Source organism: Pan troglodytes, chromosome 11 (genome assembly GCF_028858775.2).
Source record: "Pan troglodytes isolate AG18354 chromosome 11, NHGRI_mPanTro3-v2.0_pri, whole genome shotgun sequence".
Classification (NCBI taxonomy): domain Eukaryota; kingdom Metazoa; phylum Chordata; class Mammalia; order Primates; family Hominidae; genus Pan; species Pan troglodytes.
This window is the reverse complement of record NC_072409.2, coordinates 75409502-75429593: the sequence shown is the minus strand read 5'-3', so window position 1 is coordinate 75429593 and position 20092 is coordinate 75409502. Positions and strand designations below refer to the sequence as shown.

General features: G+C 43.6%; 1 protein-coding gene across 8 annotated transcripts in view; it reads right to left on the bottom strand.

Annotated features, from left to right (window-relative positions):
• The window catches only part of NTRK2 (neurotrophic receptor tyrosine kinase 2), a 358176-nt gene that overhangs the window by 61018 nt on the left and 277066 nt on the right, over positions 1 to 20092 (bottom strand). For all 8 annotated transcript variants that reach the window (XM_063787833.1, XM_016961048.4, XM_001135326.5 and 5 more), the window contains 2 exons: positions 17544 to 17716; positions 10666 to 10900 (listed from right to left, as the gene is read on the bottom strand). In XM_063787833.1, coding sequence (XP_063643903.1) covers positions 10666 to 10900; positions 17544 to 17716 — 408 coding nt within the window. The remainder of the gene's footprint in view (positions 1 to 10665; positions 10901 to 17543; positions 17717 to 20092) is intronic.

Below are 20092 nucleotides of genomic sequence, written 5' to 3'. Positions count from 1 at the left end.
AGAATTTCAGACGTTTTCTCTTAGTTGGATATCACAAGCTCTTTTATGTTTGATAATTCTCTTCATGGAGTCAAATTTAAACTAGTTGTTCCTGGTAAGCAGAATCCCTCAGGCAACATGACTGTGCTAAGTTCTTATGGTCACCAATAGGATGATCAACAGGGAAAGCCACTGCAGCTCTGCAGAAAGAGAAACCCTGGTGTTTTTCACGTCTCTGTAGGTATCCAGTATTATGCTACGTTGATGTAACAATATCTTGGAGTTTTCTAGTCTCTCATACATAGACAAATAGACTAGGTAGAAATGACCGGAGGACAGAATTTTAAGAGATTGATATGGAGAGTTGAAAGATGAAGTCAAATCATGCTTGGACTCAGGAGTAATTTTCATCCTGAAGACCCACTACTTTGAAGAGCATCTTCATTTTGAAAGACTTACAAGAAGAATATTATAGAATCTTTCTTGGAAGCTCCTTTTAGGCAATTGTCATGATCTGTAAGACCTTAGGAAGTGCCTACCATTCTGTGAGGCATGTGGAGTTCAAAATTAGAACTTCTACATCCTCCCAAAAAGTACTTGTTAACAGGTCATCTAATTGTATTTATAACATCCATCACAGGCAATAGTCTTTGTGGTTAACAACATCTCTACCTGCTATTTATCCTTTAAGGCCCACCTCAAATTCTGTTGCTTTCGGAGAATTTTCCAGATGTCATCCCACATCTCCCCCCAAATCAGTTTATCTCTGCTCTCCATAACATGTATCACACTGCCTAGTATCAGAGTGATTCATTTACGTCTCTTCTCCCCAGGACACGTGTGGTTTTCCTTGGGGAACAGAATACATCTTACTTGGTATTTATACATTAAAGAGGCATGGTTAAGAACTATGTCTGCAAAACTATCTTGGATTAATTCAGCCATTTCATCCATCCAAGGTGTTTGACCCCAACCATAGGCAAAGACTGTGGGAGAATGTGAAAAGTGGGTAGCATTACTAATATTCTGCCTACACATTTTTTTTTCAAAGCCTTCTTGAACCAATTCATTTTTTTAGCCCAGGGAATCTCTCAAAGGTAACAAGTAGGCTAAGATAATTTCCTCTTGCTCAATACTCACTGGAGATGGAGAATACTCTCCTACTTAAGTAATAATTCTGTGTAGGCAGGGAAACTTTAATTGTAGAAAAAGTATTATGTAAATGTAAGTTATTTAATTAAAAAGGAAAAAAAACCTTCACAGGAAGTAACTGTCTTAAAGCGATGAGAGAACTTGTTTGCCATGCTGCAGCTTGTAAGCAGTTCACTGGTAGATTTTCAAAATGATATATTCATTATCAAGAGAAATGATAACCATCTTCTGCTTTTAGGCAAGATGGAGTAACAACCAAAAAATGGCTTCATATGTGAAAAAATTGTTTTCATACTAGACAACAGGCAATGAAGGACAGTGAGTGATCTGAGAGATGAGAAACAAACATTGTGAGCTTAATTCATTGAGAAAGACAGAGTGGGGAGCCCAAGAGTCCAACAAGCTCCCTAAGTTGGGGAGATGGAGCTGAGAGTCTGGGGAGATCAAAGTGGCCAGCGTTGAAAGGACAGAATACCAGAGAAGAGAGAGCTGCACGTAGAAAGAACTCTGAAGATCTGCAGAGGATGCCCGTTGAATACCGAGCTGAGTTCTGATCAGTGCGTGCATGTGAGGATACTATTCATGGCCGAAGGAAAAACTTCCCAAAAGATCTGAGAAAACAGTGCCCAGTGCTCACACAGGGTGAGAAATAAAGCTGGTTCCTATGAAGCAGGGTGAGGACCTCCGGATTCATGGGGCATTGGGCAGAGTACACAGGAGGATCTTGCCTCAATAGTGGGAAATAAGCCCTAAAGTAAGCATTGCTGTGGTCTTGACCAATAAATCTTAACAGTAACACACAAAAGGATCAAACTGTTCCTATGCAATATAAATGCATTCCATAACAAAGCTCAGAAATATTTACAGGAATACAAAAACATCCAGCATCCAACAAGGTGAAATTCACAACGTCTGGCTTCCAACTTAAAACTACCAGGCATGCAAAGGAGCAGAAAATATGACCCACAATGAGGAGAAAACTCAATCAACGGAACCTGGTTAAGGATAGATACAGATGTTAGAATTACAAATACATTGAAATATTTATTATGACAAATATTCCATATGCTTAAAAAGTTAACTAGAGACATGGTAGATATAAGAAAAGGCCCATATTGAACTTCCAGAAATGAAAACTGCAAAGTGTGAAATGGAGACTATACTGGATGAGAATAATGGCAAATTAGACATTGCAGGAGAAAAAAAATTACTGAACTTGGTGACATAATAACAAAAACTATCCAAAATGAAACACACAGAAAAAACAGAATTCAAAATCATGGAAACAGCTCAGTGAGTCACAAGACAGTGTCAAGTGGCTTATTATAAGTGAAATTGGAGTCCGTAGGGGGTTGGTGGGAAAAGCAGAATTAATATTTGAGCAAAGAATAGCCAAAAAATTCTGAACTGATGCAAACTATAAACCCACAAATCCAAGAAATCCAGTGAGTCCAAGCACAATAAATATAAATACAACAATACTAAGGCATATCATAATCAAATTGCCCAAGACCAGTAATAAAGAGAAAATCTTAAAAGCAGCCAGAGCAAAAAGAACCATTAACACAGAAGAACAAGCAATTATTTTGTATCACTTCGATTTATAGTTCTCAACTTTTAAAGGCAGGGGCTCATTGCAAATAAAGAAACAGATGCTATCATGATGCATAAGGTCAATGTGACAGATAATTTTCTTTGATGACCCCAAAGCCATTTGCTTCCTTTTTCTCTGTAACAGAATTGCAGTTTTGTCTAGGTCTTTGGTAACAAGTCATTGATCTCTGGCGAGTGAGCTCAGCCCTTAGTCTTGACCCACCTCTGGCCAATGAGGTACAAAAAGAAGTATTTGCAGAGGGGATGTTCTAGGAAAGATTTATGCCCTGATGGAAAAAGGTGTGCAGGAAAAAACAATCTGCTCTGTGCAGCAACCTGGCCTTCCTCCTCGGATTGCAGTTTTAATGTTTGGAGTTGCTGCAGCCATCTTGCAGCCAGGAGGGAAAGACCAAGGACATCTCCAGTGCCAATCCACAGCTCTGACACTGGAAAGCCTCTGAACCAATCAGAAATTGCCCGCTTCTGAACTTCCTTTCACTTGAGTAAAACAACCCCTTATCTGCTTAGCCACCTTTAGTAGCATATTGGTTCCTAGGCTAAACACATTCCTAACTGATATGATCATAAGGGTAGAAAAGGAAATCAGAGACTTGAATATCTGTCTTCAGGCTCCAAATTGGATGCTCTTCCCTCTGTACCCCAGGTAACTCTTTGTTGCCAGCTTACTTTTAGAAGAGGCTCTGGTCTGAGTGAGGCAAAAGCATAGAATATCACAGGCACGAGAAAGCGGAGGCCCAGCTGTTTCAAAACTGGAGGAGGAGAGACCTCTTAGGACCTTGAGGCATCAGAGTCCTTCTGCCCCATCCAAGCCAATGGGCAATGTCCACTTTTCCCTACTGTCATTCCCAGTGCACCTGGAAGCATAACTAATTTCTGAATGTAGCACTTCTAGGTATAAAGTATAGGGGCTAGTGATTTCAAGAAAAAGAGACTCAGAAGACCAAAAAAAAAGGGGACACAAGGATTTACCCATCTACTGCTAGCATTCTTCACCAGTTGGGTGAAGGATGGGACCAAGAACTGGAATAACGTGTCTCCATGCTGGTTTCCAAAAGTTTCTATAGCCTTTGTTAAAAGATCACAAGGCATAGCAATAGATTAAAGGCTCTGAGGAGTTCTGCATCAAGGAAAGAGATTGCTTACCTTATGATTACAAGATCACATTTTTGAAGCACACCCACTGACAGCTGATGGGTGAGAGACCCTGCTCTAGGCAAATCAAATAAGTACAGAGGTGAAGATGTTGGGATCTGTTTGGCGGATCTATTTCATAGACCATATGACATATCAGAATGCAATCTAATATGTCATTTTCCAGTGTAGAATCTCTCAGTGGCTCCACACTGCCAAAGGATCAAGTCCAAAGTCTTTGGCATGGCAAAAACCCCTGTGAAATGTGATAATAGCCTCAAGAGCGTATTTTGATAGCCTCAGAAGAATAGCAAAGAAGACCCCACTCCTGGATCACATACTGTGATGTTTACATTGACATCTCTCCTTATATCCTACTTTCTGTCTTCCTCTCTATCCTGGCCTAGGGCCTCCTTGCAAATGGAACAATTTAGGGTCTATATCTTAAATACCAGCTCAAACGTTGTGTCCCTGAGAACCCTACTCTGAGTTTCCAAAGTAGGCTGGAGGCTTCCTCTTTTGGGTTCCCATTTTGTATCTACATTACAGCATTTATCACATTGTATTAAAATGTCTGGGAACTCCTCAAAGTAGAGCCTAGGTACCTTTCTTTAAAAAGTCTAGATGCTTTTTGCATCTACTATTGCACCTAGCACATAGTAGTTGTTTCATAAACATGTACTCATAAAATGAATGAATGAGAGGACTCTCACGCTCACCCTGTGGCAACTCCAAAGCATATGTAAAAGGTTCTTAGGAAGGCTGAAAACAAATTAAACCAATTTAGAACCTTGAAACAGTTTATGCAAGTCCCGTTTAATACAGAAATAGTCTGAACTTAATAGACTTCTCCCTGGCAGACGGGTTCCTCTGAACTGTGCTCTAAGTGTTGTAAGAAGCATTAATTGAAGATGATTTCATAAAATAAACAACCTCTTATGGTTTTAAGTACACTTTAATCAAAAGAGCCGAAACAGAAAGATCTATAATTGTTCATGTGAAAGCTAAGAATTATTGTCTAAGTATTATATAGTGATGAGAAAAATAAGAAAATGATCCATGCAAATGAGAGTCAATGACACAGAGGACATCCCTCTTTTAGGAAGGAACTGATTTGCCCTTTAAATTGAATATTGTGCCTGGTTTCAAAGGTTCTAGACATAGTTTACAGGAGGAAATTTTCTTATTATGGTAATAAATAGAAGTAAGTTTTAGCCCTGGGCTCTTCACTGCAAAGAAAATGTTGTCTGAGATAGGGATGGTCCTATATTCCTAGCTTTACTTCTTGAAGCCAACACTCCTAGCTTCAAAGCCAGACCCAAATACAAATCTGAGTACCTTATTTATTCACCTGCAGGGCTACAAAGGCACACACAAAAAGTGGGAGTCCTGGTGGGAGTCCTGTTCAACAATCATGTACTGACCACCTCATATGCGCCATGCACTGTCACAGTTTCTGCAGAAATAAAGATGTGTAAGACTTATCTTCTATCAGCTCTCATACTAATGAGAGACATAGATATGAGCCAGTTTCCTTGATGCAAGGTACTGTATGCTGTGATGCCTCTTTGTATGGAGTATAGAAAAATCACATATTTGTGAGCAATTATTCTGCTAAGAGGAAGTCAGGGAGGAGGTGAAACTGAAACCTCCTCTTATGCTGCTCCTCATAGAGGGAATGGTGTTAGTACACGACAAAACAAGATGGTAAAAACATCTGTGGAATGAGTCTATCTTTCTATTAATCAATCAGTCAGTCAATCAATCTATCCATCCATCCATCCACCTACCTATCTCGAAATATTCACATTACATAAAAATATTTCTTAAAAATAAACACATTCTTTTTAAAGACCAAGGAATGATGGTTAACTCTTGATTATTTCTTACATGCTTGGCCAGTTCTTAAATTACTAAACCTTCTCCCTTCTGTGGCTCAGGACTATATTTTCCAGTTCATCAACCCTTGGAAACCTCTAAGGTGAGTAGGGTAAGGTGAAAGGTGCTAAAATTCATATCTGTTCATCTGGCCACTTGCTATATTAGCTTGTCTTGGTACCACACATCTTCCTTTCTCTTCCCAGTTGATAAACTGGGAGTGGGCATCTAATGATGATTTCCTGGAATCTGTTGCTGACATCTCTTTAACACTTTAGAGTTCTGCCCTGGCCTTGCTCAGCCAAGTTATATTCATTTGTTTCTGTAAATGTCTACTATAAATCACTTTGCTTATTCTTCTTCCTTTTCTTTTCTTAAGTGGAAGATAAATTAAAGGACAGGGTTTCTTACCACTCCAACATAAAGCTGAAGCCCAAGAGAGAACAAGATTTAACAGCTAGGATTGCAGATGTTTGGGGCCCTCCACTCATCAACAGATCACATACATTTTAAGCATATGTTAAAACCAAACAGTGCAAACCACCCAAGGGGCACATTACAAAAATTTAAATGGTCTCAATGCGGCACAGGCATGACCAAGTAGAGTGAGACCCTAGGTCTCCAACAGGCAGAATGTGACCGAAATCTGGTTCAGATGTTTCCTAAATGTCAGGTTTTGCCAGTGGAGGAAAGAAACAAAAAAACAAAAGACTGGTACTGCAGAGCTGCTAATTAAAACAATTCAGAGAACATAAATGCTAGAGTAATTTTGGATCCGCCATGTTGGGCTGGTTTCAATGCAAATGTAGTGTTCTGATTTCTCCCTTCATTGGGAAGGTATAATTAGCTCAGCTGCAACAGGGTGGACGCCTGGAGGCAGCCATTTCCTGGTGCTACCAGCTCCCCTGTAACGAAAGAACAGCTGCCACCCGCCCCTCCTGCCATGAATTGCACAGAGACATGGCTATCCCTCAAGGCTGCTTATAAGCCACCATGAGTGGAAGGCTTGGACTTCTAGTGGGAATGGTTCTTGCTTAAAAATAAGGAACATTTTATGCAATTCAGTTGACTCCATGCCCAATCACCATTCTTCCACATAAGATAGCCCTGGTCAGAAAACAAAACCAAAACCAAAACCAAACAAAAAAACCCCACACACAACTGTGTCCCACTACTGCGATGGAAAGAATTTTTAACATTGGTGACGACAGCTCACATCAGCTAAAGCAGCTTCTCACCTTGGAGTTCAATGCAGAGTGTTGAAGAGGATAGGGATAAAATAATGAAAAAAATTTTTTTAAATTACTAAGGTGCCAGCAAATGAGAAACCTGAATCGTAAGGAGAACACATTACCCCAGCTATGGTGATAGAGAAGTTGAAGAGACACCGTGAAGGGGATGGGTTCAAGGTTAAGCTTTCAAGTGACCCAATAGGTGGATGACTGATGTAAAAGCAAGAGTGCTCTGGGACTTAGCCACCGCAGGAGGCACTGGAGTTCTCCTGTAAAACAGATCAACAGCTTCTGCTTGTCCATTTGACAAACTCAACAGAATGGGCCCCATCGATATGTCAATAAGCAAACATCTCCCAAGAACCAGTTCTATGATGGCAAATATTCACTTCCATGAAACAAAAAGGTGAACCATCATTCTGACATCTTGGAAAGGCAAAATAAAGTGTCATTTCCTTGTTTCCCTAGGCTGCTAGCAAATTGTCAGGTTTTGCATCCATCCTTCACTTCCCTACCCAGTCTTGCCCATTCCCATCTGCAACAGAGGCCATTGCAAGGCTGGTTCTTTTCCCTCATTCTGAATGGGAAAATCAAACAAAAACTAACCCTACAACTGCAACCAAGTAGTAGCCACGGGGGTGAAATTAACATGGCATCTGGAGCACATTTCTTAGTGAATCAGCCAGTTCCAAGATCATGTAACAAATAAAGGAACTGGGAATCGTTATTCTTCCGATCATTTCAGAAGAAAGTACTTTAGAATATTGTCACCTAAGTGGAGGATTTTCTTTTTAACAAATGTTAAAATATGGTAGATGGCAAAGTCCAGTGTTTTTACGATGCGTAAATAAATGACCAAGATTAATTTCTTATGTTCATAATGATGGTCACTGTTTTGCTATTATTTTCCTTTTCATGCTCTTTTTTTCTTTTTTGAGATATAATTCAGGTACCAAAATATTTAGCCTTTAAAGTGAATGATTCAGTGTTTTTTTTTTGTATATGATTAATGTTGTACAATTGCCACCACTGTATATAGTTCTAGCACATTTTCATCACCCCCAAAAGAAACCCTGTACGCAGTAGCAGTCAATTCCCATTCTTCCCCGCCCCCATCTCCCGGTAACCATTAATCTACTTCCTGTCTCTATGGATTTGCCTATTCTGGACATTTCATATAAATGGAATCATATGGTATGTGGCCTTTTGTGTCTGACTTCTTTCACTTAGCACACTGTTTTAGAGGTTTATCTGTGTTGCAGCATGAATCAGTACTTTATTCTTTTGTACTGCTGAATAATATTCCATTGTATGGATTACCGCATTTTGTTTGTTCATTAATCAGTTGATGGACAATAAACTTGTTTCCACTTTTTAGCTATTAATAGTAATACTACCATGCACATTTGTGTTCAAGTTTTTGTGGGAACATATTATTTCAGTTCTCTTGGGTACATGCCTAGCAGTAGAATTACTGAATTACATGGTAACTCTATGTTGAACATTTTGAGGAACTACCAAATGGTTTTCCAAAGCAGCTGCACCATTTCACATTCCCACCAGGAGAGTACCAGAGTTTCAATTTTTCTGCAGCCTGGCTAACACTTGCTATTGTAGTCATCTCAGGGGGTGTGAAATGGTGTCTTACTGTGAGTTTTCTTTGCATTTTCCCTAAAGACTAATGATGTCACCCATCTTTTCATGTGCTTATTGACCATGTGGATGTTGTCTTTGGAGAAATGTCTATTCAGAACCTTCTCCTACTTTCGAATTGAGTGATTTATCTTTTTATTGTTGAGATTTTAGGTATTTTTCTTTAAATTATTTTTGGAGATTCCTAGAGAGGAGGATTCCAGGTTCCATCCAGTTTAGTCCTAGCTTTGGAGATGAAGTGTATGTCTATTGATCTGGGTAATAATTAGGTGGAAAAACTTAACAAGCACTCACTTTTTGTGCCAGGCACGTTGAACCCTTTACTAATACTGCAGAGAGAAAGCCTTTGCCTGGGCCACATGTCCCTCCCTTGGGTGCTCACCAAGATCAGCAAAGCTTTTCTTCGGAGAATCATCCATGTGTTTCCCTGCCCCCATCAAGGAAGGGAGAACTTTCATTAAGGTGTAGAACTAGCAGAGGAGACCATCTCTGGTAGGTAAAACCTCCCCACGTTTTAAATATCTTGAACAAACTAGTCATTGCTTTTAAGCTACATTTTGAACACTTGAAGTTAAGAGTGTGCCCCCATCTCCTGCAAATACACCCAAGAGAATCTTTTTCCATGTGGTCTCTATTCCTTTTTGCCACACAAAATGTAAATGATGCTTATCAAGGTGACCAAGAAAAAAAACACACCACAAAACAGTCAAATGAAGAATAATGGAGCACGACAATAGATTCATTTTCTTACACTAATTATAGCAAAGTTCACCCCACTAAAACGCCGAGGCCATAGAGGTGAGCAAGACTGCAGGAAGGGGAACAGGAAATAAACTGAGAAGGTGCCTCCTCAAAAATAAATAACAATGAGAAGAGCAAAGCCAGCATCTTCACCAGCCCTACCCTATTATGAAAGGTAGCCAGTTCTGTGCTTTATGCTGTTAAGCTATAGACACCAGCACATTTATTCCCTTCCTTCCTTTTCCCTTCCTCTCTCCTTGAAAAATAGCAAAACACACAAGAAAATCAAATTGAGGGTTGGTAGAAAATCAAAGTGGTAGAACACCACCCCGAATCTTCACTCTAAATATCACAACTTCAACATTTCCAGAAATTCCCTTTTCTCTCATGTCCGAGTTCCAAAATCTCAGTTAACAAAGTTAACATATCCCGGGGGCCAGTTCTAGGTCATCAGTGGATCTGAGTCACTGTCTGTAACTCTGCCTCTCAGTGATTTCAGTGGTGGAAACACCAGACAAGCTGTGTGGAAGTGTCTAGGAACAGGCAGGATAAAACTTCTTCCATCTCACCAAGCTAAACCGCTTTCAACCAAGATGGCGCTTGGAGGGAACTTCCAAAGTCCGGTGTACTATTATTTATGTGAACAAGTTCACTTTTGTTCAAATCTCAAACAAAGGCTCCAGGCATACTTTCACAGAATCAAAGCCAAACCTCAGCATCCTTTAACCTCACCAGGAATTCCCCCAGGCCCTCAGTTTTCTCTGGAAGGATTCTCACACTGAGGACTTCACTCTTGGAGATCTCACCCACCACGCTGGAGTGCCAAGAGCAGGGTGGGTGCTATGGGCTGACCTGTGTCCCCCCAAAATTTATACGTTGATAACCTCACCTCCAGGGCCTCAAAATGTGACTGTATTTGGAGACAAGACTTTAAATAGGTGATTAAGTTAAAAAGACCATTAGGGTGGGATGCAATCCAATCTGACTGGTGTCCTTAAAAGAAGAAATTTAGACCTAAAGGGAAGGATTGGGTTGTCACCATCCCAATGTGAGGGCATAGTGAGAAGGCAGCCACCTGCAAGCCAAGGAGCGAGGCCTCAGGAGGAACCAATCCCACTCACACCTTGAGCTTGGACTTCCAGCCTCCAGAGCCATGAGAAACACATGTCTGTCGTTTAAGCCACCCAGTCATGATATTTTGTTATGACAGCCTCAGCAAACAAATACAGCAGGGGTCCCGCAGGGAAAGAGGTCCCTGGGGTCTCTGATCTGCACAGCTACTCACCCTGTAGTAGTCAGTGCTGTACACATCCCGGGACATCCCAAAGTCCCCGATTTTCACCAGCAAGTTCTCCCCGACCAGGCAGTTCCTGGTGGCCAAGTCGCGGTGCACGAAGTGCTGGGACGCCAGGTAGACCATGCCCGCGGCGATCTGCTGGGCTATATGCAGCATCTGCGACTGCGTCAGTTCCGTGGGCGGGTTGCCCTCAGCCATCAGCACGGCATCAGGGCCGTGTGCCCTGGGGAAGGACATGGAGAATGAAGCTGGGGGCCTCAGCATTTTCACTCCAGGGGCCCTTTGCCCCTGCCCCTCCCCGTCCCTCTTGCTAAGCTCCTCACCCCCACCCTGTAGCTGCTGGTGCTAAAAGTTGCTGCCTGACTTAGCATGAACAGGAGACAAAGGTGCTCACACAGTTGTACTTCTGCAGTCCTGAGAGCACCCAGGCTGCTCTGTTTCCCAAAGAGTCTGGAATTCCCAGGACCCCGTGGGCCTGAATGTCCCCCTTCCCTCCAGTGTACAGACAGGTTGACATTTTAGGGGCTCTGGCACTGTGCTGGGTTCAGGCACTTACCAGGGCCCCCTGACCCTGAGAAGCAGCAGGTAGGTGAAGGAAGACAAAACCAAAAACAAAACATATGGGGAAAGATGGACTCTCCTAGTGGGATGGACATGGCAGCCCAGTGGGTCCCCACCCCTCCCCACCTAGCCAGGCTATGCCAGAGTATCCCCCAACCAAGCTGATTCCTCCAGAGTGTCCCCACCAGCACCAGAGCTGGGCAGCCTGCGGCCTTCCATAGTCCACCTGATCTGTGGCCAGGCATGGTTTTGAAGCTACGCCTGGCTCTCTCAAGCCCAGTTCAACAACAGAGTCCCAGGGCATTCTCAATCTGGATGTTCATTCTCAATACAAAATACCATTTCCTTCTGTCCACCCCTCCTCCAACCTCCGCTCAACACAGGCTATGGCCAACACATAGGAGAACTCTTTTGAACCACAGCCTGTTTATTCTTTTGCTGGGGAAAATTTTATTGTTTACACTATGGGGAGGGGGACTATGATTTTTTAAATCTTATTTTTCTTCTGTCTTACACACCTGGCCTCTCCTCAGCTATGTGATGACTTAGGGCACCCTAACACGCAAGTCCTGCAAGGGTGGGAGGATCCGCGTCTTAGGATGCCGCCCTCAGCGCGGCAGGCTCTGCTGTGACATCCTGCGCTGTGAGCCAAGATGAGCGTCATTGCCCCTGGTGGCCTGAGGGGGCGCTGCAGTGCAAGGAATAAAGGCGGGGTGTGCTGCCGGGCTCTGCCCTGGCGTGGCCAAAGGGCTTCTCTCTCGGAAAGGAAAGATCTCCCTCAAGACGTTTTGAAACACTTGGAATAAATATAGAGGATTTTGCATAAATGTTAAAGTAGGTAACCTCACCTGCAGGGTTTCAGAGCCGTGTGAGTATTTGAAACTGAGAAAGCCAGAATTGTCTGAGAACACATGTCAGGGTTTGCCCTGCCTCTCCGCCCTCCTTCCCCCAACTATTCAAGCCACAGGCGTATCCCCACTTCCATCCTGGCTCCAGCCTACAGTGACTGTCTTTGCCTTTGATTTCGGGAATCATTCTGTCACCAGATCTTTCATTCCTGTAATCTCAGGGAATGAACACTGGACAGAAGTTGGGGGGTCTCCCAGGCCTACCAGCGTCCAATGCCATGATCCTGGGAAGCCCTTTAATTTCTCTCATGTACAATTTCTTCATTAGTCAAAAATACAGAGGAATATTATACTGGGTAATTTCTTAGGTTCTTCCTGTCTCTAAATACCTGGATTTAACCATTCCCTGGGGAGGAGTTTCCTGTTTTTGTACAAGCCAGTCCTAACATATTTCACCTCTACTCAAACCACAACCCCCAGCTGCCTCTTGTCACATTGAGGAACAATGCTGGGAAAATGCTCCAGGGCTTTCTTCAGCTCAAAAGCACCTACTCAAGGTAAGAAGCGGCACAGTGGCCAAAGCTCCGGGATATGTGAAATGAATTTGGATCCTGTCCCACACTTGCTGTGTGATTTTGGGTGAGTTACATAACCTCTCTGGGCCTGTTTCCTCCCTCTGTAAATTGTAGATACTAACTGCCCCTTGCTAAGGGCATTGATGTGAGGAGGACTGACACTGTGCTTGCATACTGCTTCGTGGCCTTTCACAGGAAAACCAGGGAGAAAGGCTTTGCAAACAAAGATTCTCTTTAAAAATGAAATTGACAGGTGATGTGAAAACACAAGTTATCCTCTGTGCATTACTTTTTGTAACTGGCCTGTAACAGGGCTCTTCAGGATACTAGAGGGTGGGCCCTTTCCACTTCACTAAAGGTGAATCAAGCCTAATCCTTTTCAGCACTGAGGGGTCAGGGGAAATTGCCAATGTTTTCACTTGTCTTCCTTAAATCTACTATGACCTCAGCACCAGGAGAAGGGGCTGGGGTGCACATAAACTAAAGAAAATCTGAAATAAAGACCCAGAGACTCGGTCAGAATTTAATCTTCATAGATACCATTTAAATAATAAAATAATTTGTTGATTGGCCACAGCCTTATATCAGTTCCAGAAAACTGATCTACTTTAAATATCTGTCAGAGGCAGACTCCAGGATAGAGGAAAAGTTAGATGTCAGTGCAAAAGGCCACCTCCGCACAAAATTCTTTCCTCCAACCCCACACTCTGCAGACGTCAGGAAGCTGGTGGCCCTCAAATGCCTAATGCACTTTATATTAGTATGTGTGGGTTGGGGGAGACTCCTGGATTTTTAAAGTAATTTCCCCTGTTTATATCTGGGTATTTGCTGTTCAACTTTCCGAACACGACTCTTGAAATAAAATAAGCCTCTGGATGCTTTCTCTGAGCAGAACATACTGCTGTAAAAAGTGGGTAGGTGGGTCTGCTACACAAGTCCTTAAGAGGAACAGAAATAACGGTTAACGCTGCAATCCTCTGCTTTCACTTTCCCAGGTCCTCGTGAAGTCTTAGAAATAAAAACACATTTCATCTCTTCCAGGAAGACATTCCTTAAGAGGTAAAAAAAATAAAAAAATTTTAAAAAGCACCATCAGCTCCCTGGCTTGGGAAGCAAGTAGCAGGTTCATGGGCCTGACTTAGCTGTCCAGTTCTCTCCAGCGTGGATTACAGCCGGCACTGCACCAACTGCTCTGGCTCCAGGATTCTATAGCACACCACTTTCCTTCTGGTCTTTTCAACAAGCACCTCAGCAGACAGGATGGCAGAGTGGTTAAGACCATGAGTTCTTGCAGCCAGGGGCTGCAGGTTTGAATCTCAGCTCTGTCATCTGCTACCTGTGTGATTCAGTTTCCCCAACTGTAACGTAGGAATGACGGCAAGGATGGTTTATACCCTGAAACATATTAAAATGCTTAGAAAGTTCAATAAATGTTAGCTGTGATAGTTTGAAAAATAGTAGTCTATTTTTCCCCTCATTAGACGGCAACTCTGGACAGATTCTAAGAGGAAAAATCATGAAACCCTTGCAAGCAAAGACATGTGTTTTATTCCTCATTTCCCACCCTAACTAGCTTAGAGCCTGGCCATGCTGGTGCTTAATATATGGCTTTTGGATGAATAAAGAGGGTAGGGAGACAAGAGAAGACATCTGTCCTTATAGGGCAGAGCTGATACAGCTGGGGACTTTTCATGGCAGCTAAGTGCCCAGCTCCCTTGCGGAAAGAGGACAGCCTATATTTGCAGCATGTTAGTGCACCTGAGAACTAGACTTTTGGCATGGCAAACCTCTTGTTCCCAGAGTTTAGCAGGTTCTGAAACCAAGCAGGCTAGGTTTCCAATTGCTCCACACCCTGTGCAAGGTGCCAAGGGAGAACCAGGTGCCTGTTCCTTCTGCAAGGCAGGAAGGAGAGCTAGGGAGAAGGAGAGGCTGAGTGAGAAAGTGAAAGAGTCAAGTTGCAACACACACACACACACACACATTCATGTATGTACAGACATGTATGTACAGCTCACGGAAGCATTTAATTGCATCCAGGTGAGCACATTTGGATTTCTTATGCTACAGATTTTGGAAAGCACCATCTTGAATTAGGGAAGTAGACTGGGGCATGGGAACAATGGGAAAATATTTCTCCTAGAAGCAGCCAGACCTCAACCACATTCAGCTTTTTTCTTCCTTTCATGTTAGAGCTGACAAGACAATGTTCAAAAGTCATCCCCTGTCCTATCACTTACAAGAAAAATTTTGCTGACGTAGGATAATGCATCAAGATTGTCTCAGAATACTGCAAATCGGCTATATATTCCTAATTCCACCTGGCATTTCCTCGCCCACACAATCATAGGAAAAGCAGAGAACAGGGATCCAGCCCAGCAAAGAAGAACTAAATTGCACGTGGATCCACGAGGCTAAAGAGGGTAAAAATGATCCAGACGGCACCAGCCATGTGATACCATTTCTAAAAACAGCACTATGTTCTCGCAGTGATTGACTGATTACTTAAACTGCAGTGTCTGAGTCTTCCAGCAGATACATGAAGCTTACTGGGGCTGATTTCTGTGCAAAGTCCTCTTCAGCACCCATGGAAATGAGAGGCAGACAGAGACTCCTAGGTGTTGCCATCACAAGACAGGTGCCACTTCCCCAGGCTTTCAGATCTCTCAACCAAAATGAAGAGGAAATTGTGGCAGAGATGAAGTATTGTAAAAGATTGTGAGGACGACATTTCTTGATTACCTCTCAGTCCAACAATGCACACACTAGACCTTGAGATGGATTAAATGATACCCCTTTCACAGGTAAGGAAACTGTGCCCAGCAAGGGCAGGTGAACAGCCTTTAACAACTTTCCTAACTATTACTGTCTACCAAGATATCACAAGCAGCCCATTTGCTAATCTTTCCAAAATGAAGACTAGCTAAATTAAAAAAAAAAAAAAACATATTAGACCCAGATAAAACTTAGAGAGGATACAAGGCAGGCCTACCTGAGAACAAAGGTGACTGAGCGAACTGGGGTGGAGGCTCTTTTAAGGGACACCAGCAGCTGATGCAGAATAGGAAGGAGAACCCGAATCTCCCGTCCTCACTACTGGGCCTTCTTACTCTTTAGGTTCATGATAATGTATTTGCCACTTCCACAGAAGCCAAAGCATCACTTGCCTTCCTTCCCCAAGGAGTATCTTGCTCGCACATTTCTTCCCTCCCTTGCTAGATGCAGGAGAACACTCACTGTGGACCCTACCAGGGTGATCACCAACTTCCTGCATCTTATCAAACTCAGCTCTCCTTGTGATTTCTCTTACCGAGGCAGCTGGTTTACCAGCTGACATCATTCCTGGCAGAATTCAAGCGTCTGCTTATTGAACGTTCCCCATTCACTCCTACGCTAAGATCTTTCTATACTTATTCTAGTTCAGTCCTCATGCCTACTCTGCCGGCTCAAGATTCTCATCAGAACAGCTAAAGAGACTTGCCTGAGGTCACTCAGCTAATAATGCCTGGACTGAGACTCAACTTCAGCTGTGTCTGGAGGCCAAAATCCCTACTGGTATCATCACGCAGCATGGTCTCCTCAAAAGTCACCACTTATATTGTGTGAGTTAGCTTTACTGTTTCAAAGCAACTTGACCTTTCTTCCCAGATCACAGTCACTTTCAGCCATTTCTCACCTGCTCTATCTTGTGGTTCCTCCCAGTTCCCTGTACCCATCATCTGAGGGAGGGGATTTCTTGAGAAGGCACAGCTGAACTAAAACCCAATCAGGGCCAGGTGTGGTGGCTCATGCCTGTTTTCCCAGCACTTTGGGAGGCCAAGGGAGGCAGATCACTTGAGGTCAGGAGTTCGAGACCAGCCTGGCCAACATGGCAAAACCCTGTCTTTTCAAAAATATGAAAATTACCAGACATGGTGGCACATGCCTGTTATCCCAGCTACGTGGGAGGTTGAGGTGGGAGAATCGCTTGAACCTGGGAGGCGGAGGTTGCAGTGAGCCAAGATCACATAACTGCACTCCAGCCTGGGTGACAGAGCGAGACTCTGTCTCAAATAAATAAATAAATAAATAAATCCCAACCAATCAGGCCAATGCTAGAAATTCAAATGACACTAACCCTAATCAATAGCCCAGTGACTCCCTTTATAGTCAACATTTTCTCTTCCTTGCCTTGCCTTTTTCTGAACACCCCATATCCCACAAAACTTCTCAGTTGAAGCTGTCCATCTTTTCATGACCTCAGGGTCTCCGCATAATCTGGAGTCTTCAATCAATGTTTTTACCTCCTTCCTTCTGAAGCTTTTCTTCTTTGGATTTGGACCTTTCCACTGTAGATCCTCTGAACTACTGGCCTCCTGGTTATTCTTTTTGTCCTTAGGATAAAGTCCAACCACCCACCCCACCCTTTCAGCCTTGACTCCTCCAGCTGTTTTTCTGCTTCCCTTCCTTACTGTTCATTCCACAGCCTGGGAACTTGAAAACTTCACTCTCACTAGACTGCACTTTCCATTGTGACACCTGGGTACCTTAGCTCTTCCTGTTTCCTTTGCCTTTAATAACACCACATAGCAAACTCCTACAGATCATCTAAGACCCATCCCAAATGCCCATGTCACATAGCACTCAATGTAGCAAATGTTCAGTGAATGCAGACTGAATTGAGTTGGATCATTTGCATCACATTACATAGAATTCATTAAGGAAAAAGAACAAGACTGTCACCTTCTTTTCTCTCTCCTCCTTTTTCTGGCATATGCTGGTGTCATTATCAAATAAGATGCTTTGAGAAAGGTCCAGGGGTCCCTTGTTCCCTCCCATGAACCCTCCACTCCTGAACCCTGAAGTCCTGCTCCCTTCTGGAGCCCACCTCCCCGCCTCACTGTACCTGAGGAACTTGTTGAGGTCCCCGTGCTTCATGTACTCAAAGACCATGATGAGGGGGTCGCCTTCCACGCAGACGCCATAGAACTTGACGATGTGCTCGTGCTGGAGGTTGGTCAGGAGCTCGGCCTCGCGGTGGAAGTCCTTGCGTGCATTGTCACTGGCATCCTTCAGGGTCTGGGGGTGGGTGTTAAAAGAGAAGGATTACTTCAGTCGGCCCTATGATACTGAGATAGGAAAGACATCCATCTCATTTGTTAGGCAAAAGATGAGAAAACAGCCTAGTTCCTAAGGAAATAACGTTTGTGCTAATAACTGAGGAATAACTCCTTCGGCATATGCAAAGCTTTCCAGCTTATGACACACTTTCACAGAGGTTCTCTCATTAGATTACAGACAGGAGGTCTTTTTAGGGTCCACATCCTTTCTAACCCTGGCCTGCACCCAATAATTCCCACGGGCTTCTTTCCCTTGTTGGTGCCTGTTGTGCTTTCTGTGATGCTATGTGCAGCTTACCTCTGCTCAGATAAGATTTAAAAACTTTATGTTATGATTCAGTAGAAAGAAGAGTACAGTGAACCTTTTTGGACCCATCTCCAGCTTCAGCAACGATCAGTTTGCCTGTCTTTATGTAGCACTGCACAGAGCCTTCTCCAGCCTGTGCCCACAAACACTGCCAGCTCACAAAACATCCCTGCCCAGCAAGCCGCAAGAAGAGTGGCCACGCTGCCAAGGTGAAGATGCCCAGGAGCATGACAGCTGGGTTTTGGTGCCTTTAGTTCTCTGCTTAGATAACTCTGCCACTGTGGTGTCATAACAGGGCAAAGCTGGCATTTAGTGATGCAAATAATGTGCTGAGCTCTTGGCATGTGCCCATCACTGAGCCAGAGCTGTGATGACATCAAGAAGGCAATGACCCAGATCCTGGCCTCAGGCACTTATGGGCAAATAGGGAGATATGACATGTATATAAATAACTGCAATTCAAGCTCAAAACCCACTGTCCTGAATGAATCAGCACCTGCATCTCTCTCCAGCTCAATCCCTTGACACTCCTCTCGAAGCCCATGCATCCACTTTAGGAACTGTCTGCAGCTGCCCCGATGACAACAGGCCATGCCTCCCTCCCTTTGCACATGTGCATTCCTCTGCCTGGAATGCTATATTGGGTGTGGTCACTGGCATGGGAGGTTGAACTGCCTGCCTTTGCCAAGGCTGTTCACTTCCTAATCCTGGGAGCCTGTGAATATGTTGCCTGATGTGGCAAATGCAGCTTTGCAGATGTAACTAAGTTAAGGATCTTGAGGTGGAGAGATTATCCTGGATTATCCAGGAGGGCCCAATGTCATTACAAGGGTCCTTATAAGAGCAAAGAGAGACCGGGTACAGTAGCTCATGCCTGTAATCCCAGTACTTTGGGAGGCTGAGGCGGGCAGATCACCCAAGGTCAGGAGTTCGAGACCAGCCTGGCAAACACAGTGAAACACTGTCTCTACTAAAAATACAAAAATTAGCCAGGTGTGATGGTGTGTGCCTGTAATTCCAGATACTCGGGAGGCTGAGGTAGAAGAATCACTTGAATCCGGGAGGCAGAGGTTGCAGGGAGCCAAGATCATGCCACTGCAATCCAGCCTGAGCGACAGAGCGAGACTCTGTCTCCAAATAAATAAATAAAAGCAAAGAGAGAGCCTATAAGGACAGAAGATCAGAGAGGAGAAAAGATGTCACATTTCTGGCTTTGAGGATGAAGAAAGGGGCCATGAGCCAAGAAATGTGGGTGGCCTCTAGAAGCTGAAAATGACAAGAAAACATGCTAACCTAGAACCTCCAGAAGGAACTAGCCCTGTAACATCTTGTCTTTAGCTTAGCAAAACTGATTTCAGGTGTCTGACCACCAGAACTGAGATAAATCACTTGTGTTGTTTAAGCTGGTGAATTTGCAGTAATCTGTTACAGCAGCCGTAGAAAACCAATATACCTGGCTAGTGTCTAGCAGTCCTCCAAGACTCAGTTCAGCTGCCACCTCTCTGAAAAGTGTTCCCTGACCACCCCTCATTGCTGTCACATCCCCTCTGCACTGCAGGCCAGAGTGGTTGACTCTGCTAGGTGCACCTCATGCTTACCTCTATCACATCACAGACCACAGTACATTCCAATTGCATGTTTACTTGCTTATCTCTGGTACAGGCTGTGAGCTTCTTGACCCAGGAACTATGCATTTCTGCATTGCCAGCCCTGGGCAGAGCACAGGGCTAGTATTCAACATCTATTTGTGTAATGAATGATGAAGGCCATGAGAACTAAACACTGACAGCAAGAGAGGTCAGAGAGGGAGTGGTTGCTTCTAATTGAGGAAAAGGCATACTTCTCCTGGCAGAAGTGGCACGTGAGTTGTGAATCCCATCTCCAGGGAGACTACAGTCGGTCATTAAGGTTAGATGGCAAATGGGAACATCTGTGTTCACTTAAATTTAGTATTGGAATGGAATGAAAGCACTGTCATCTGTCAGATATGTACTGACTGCAAAACTAAAAGATGATATCCAGTGTCCA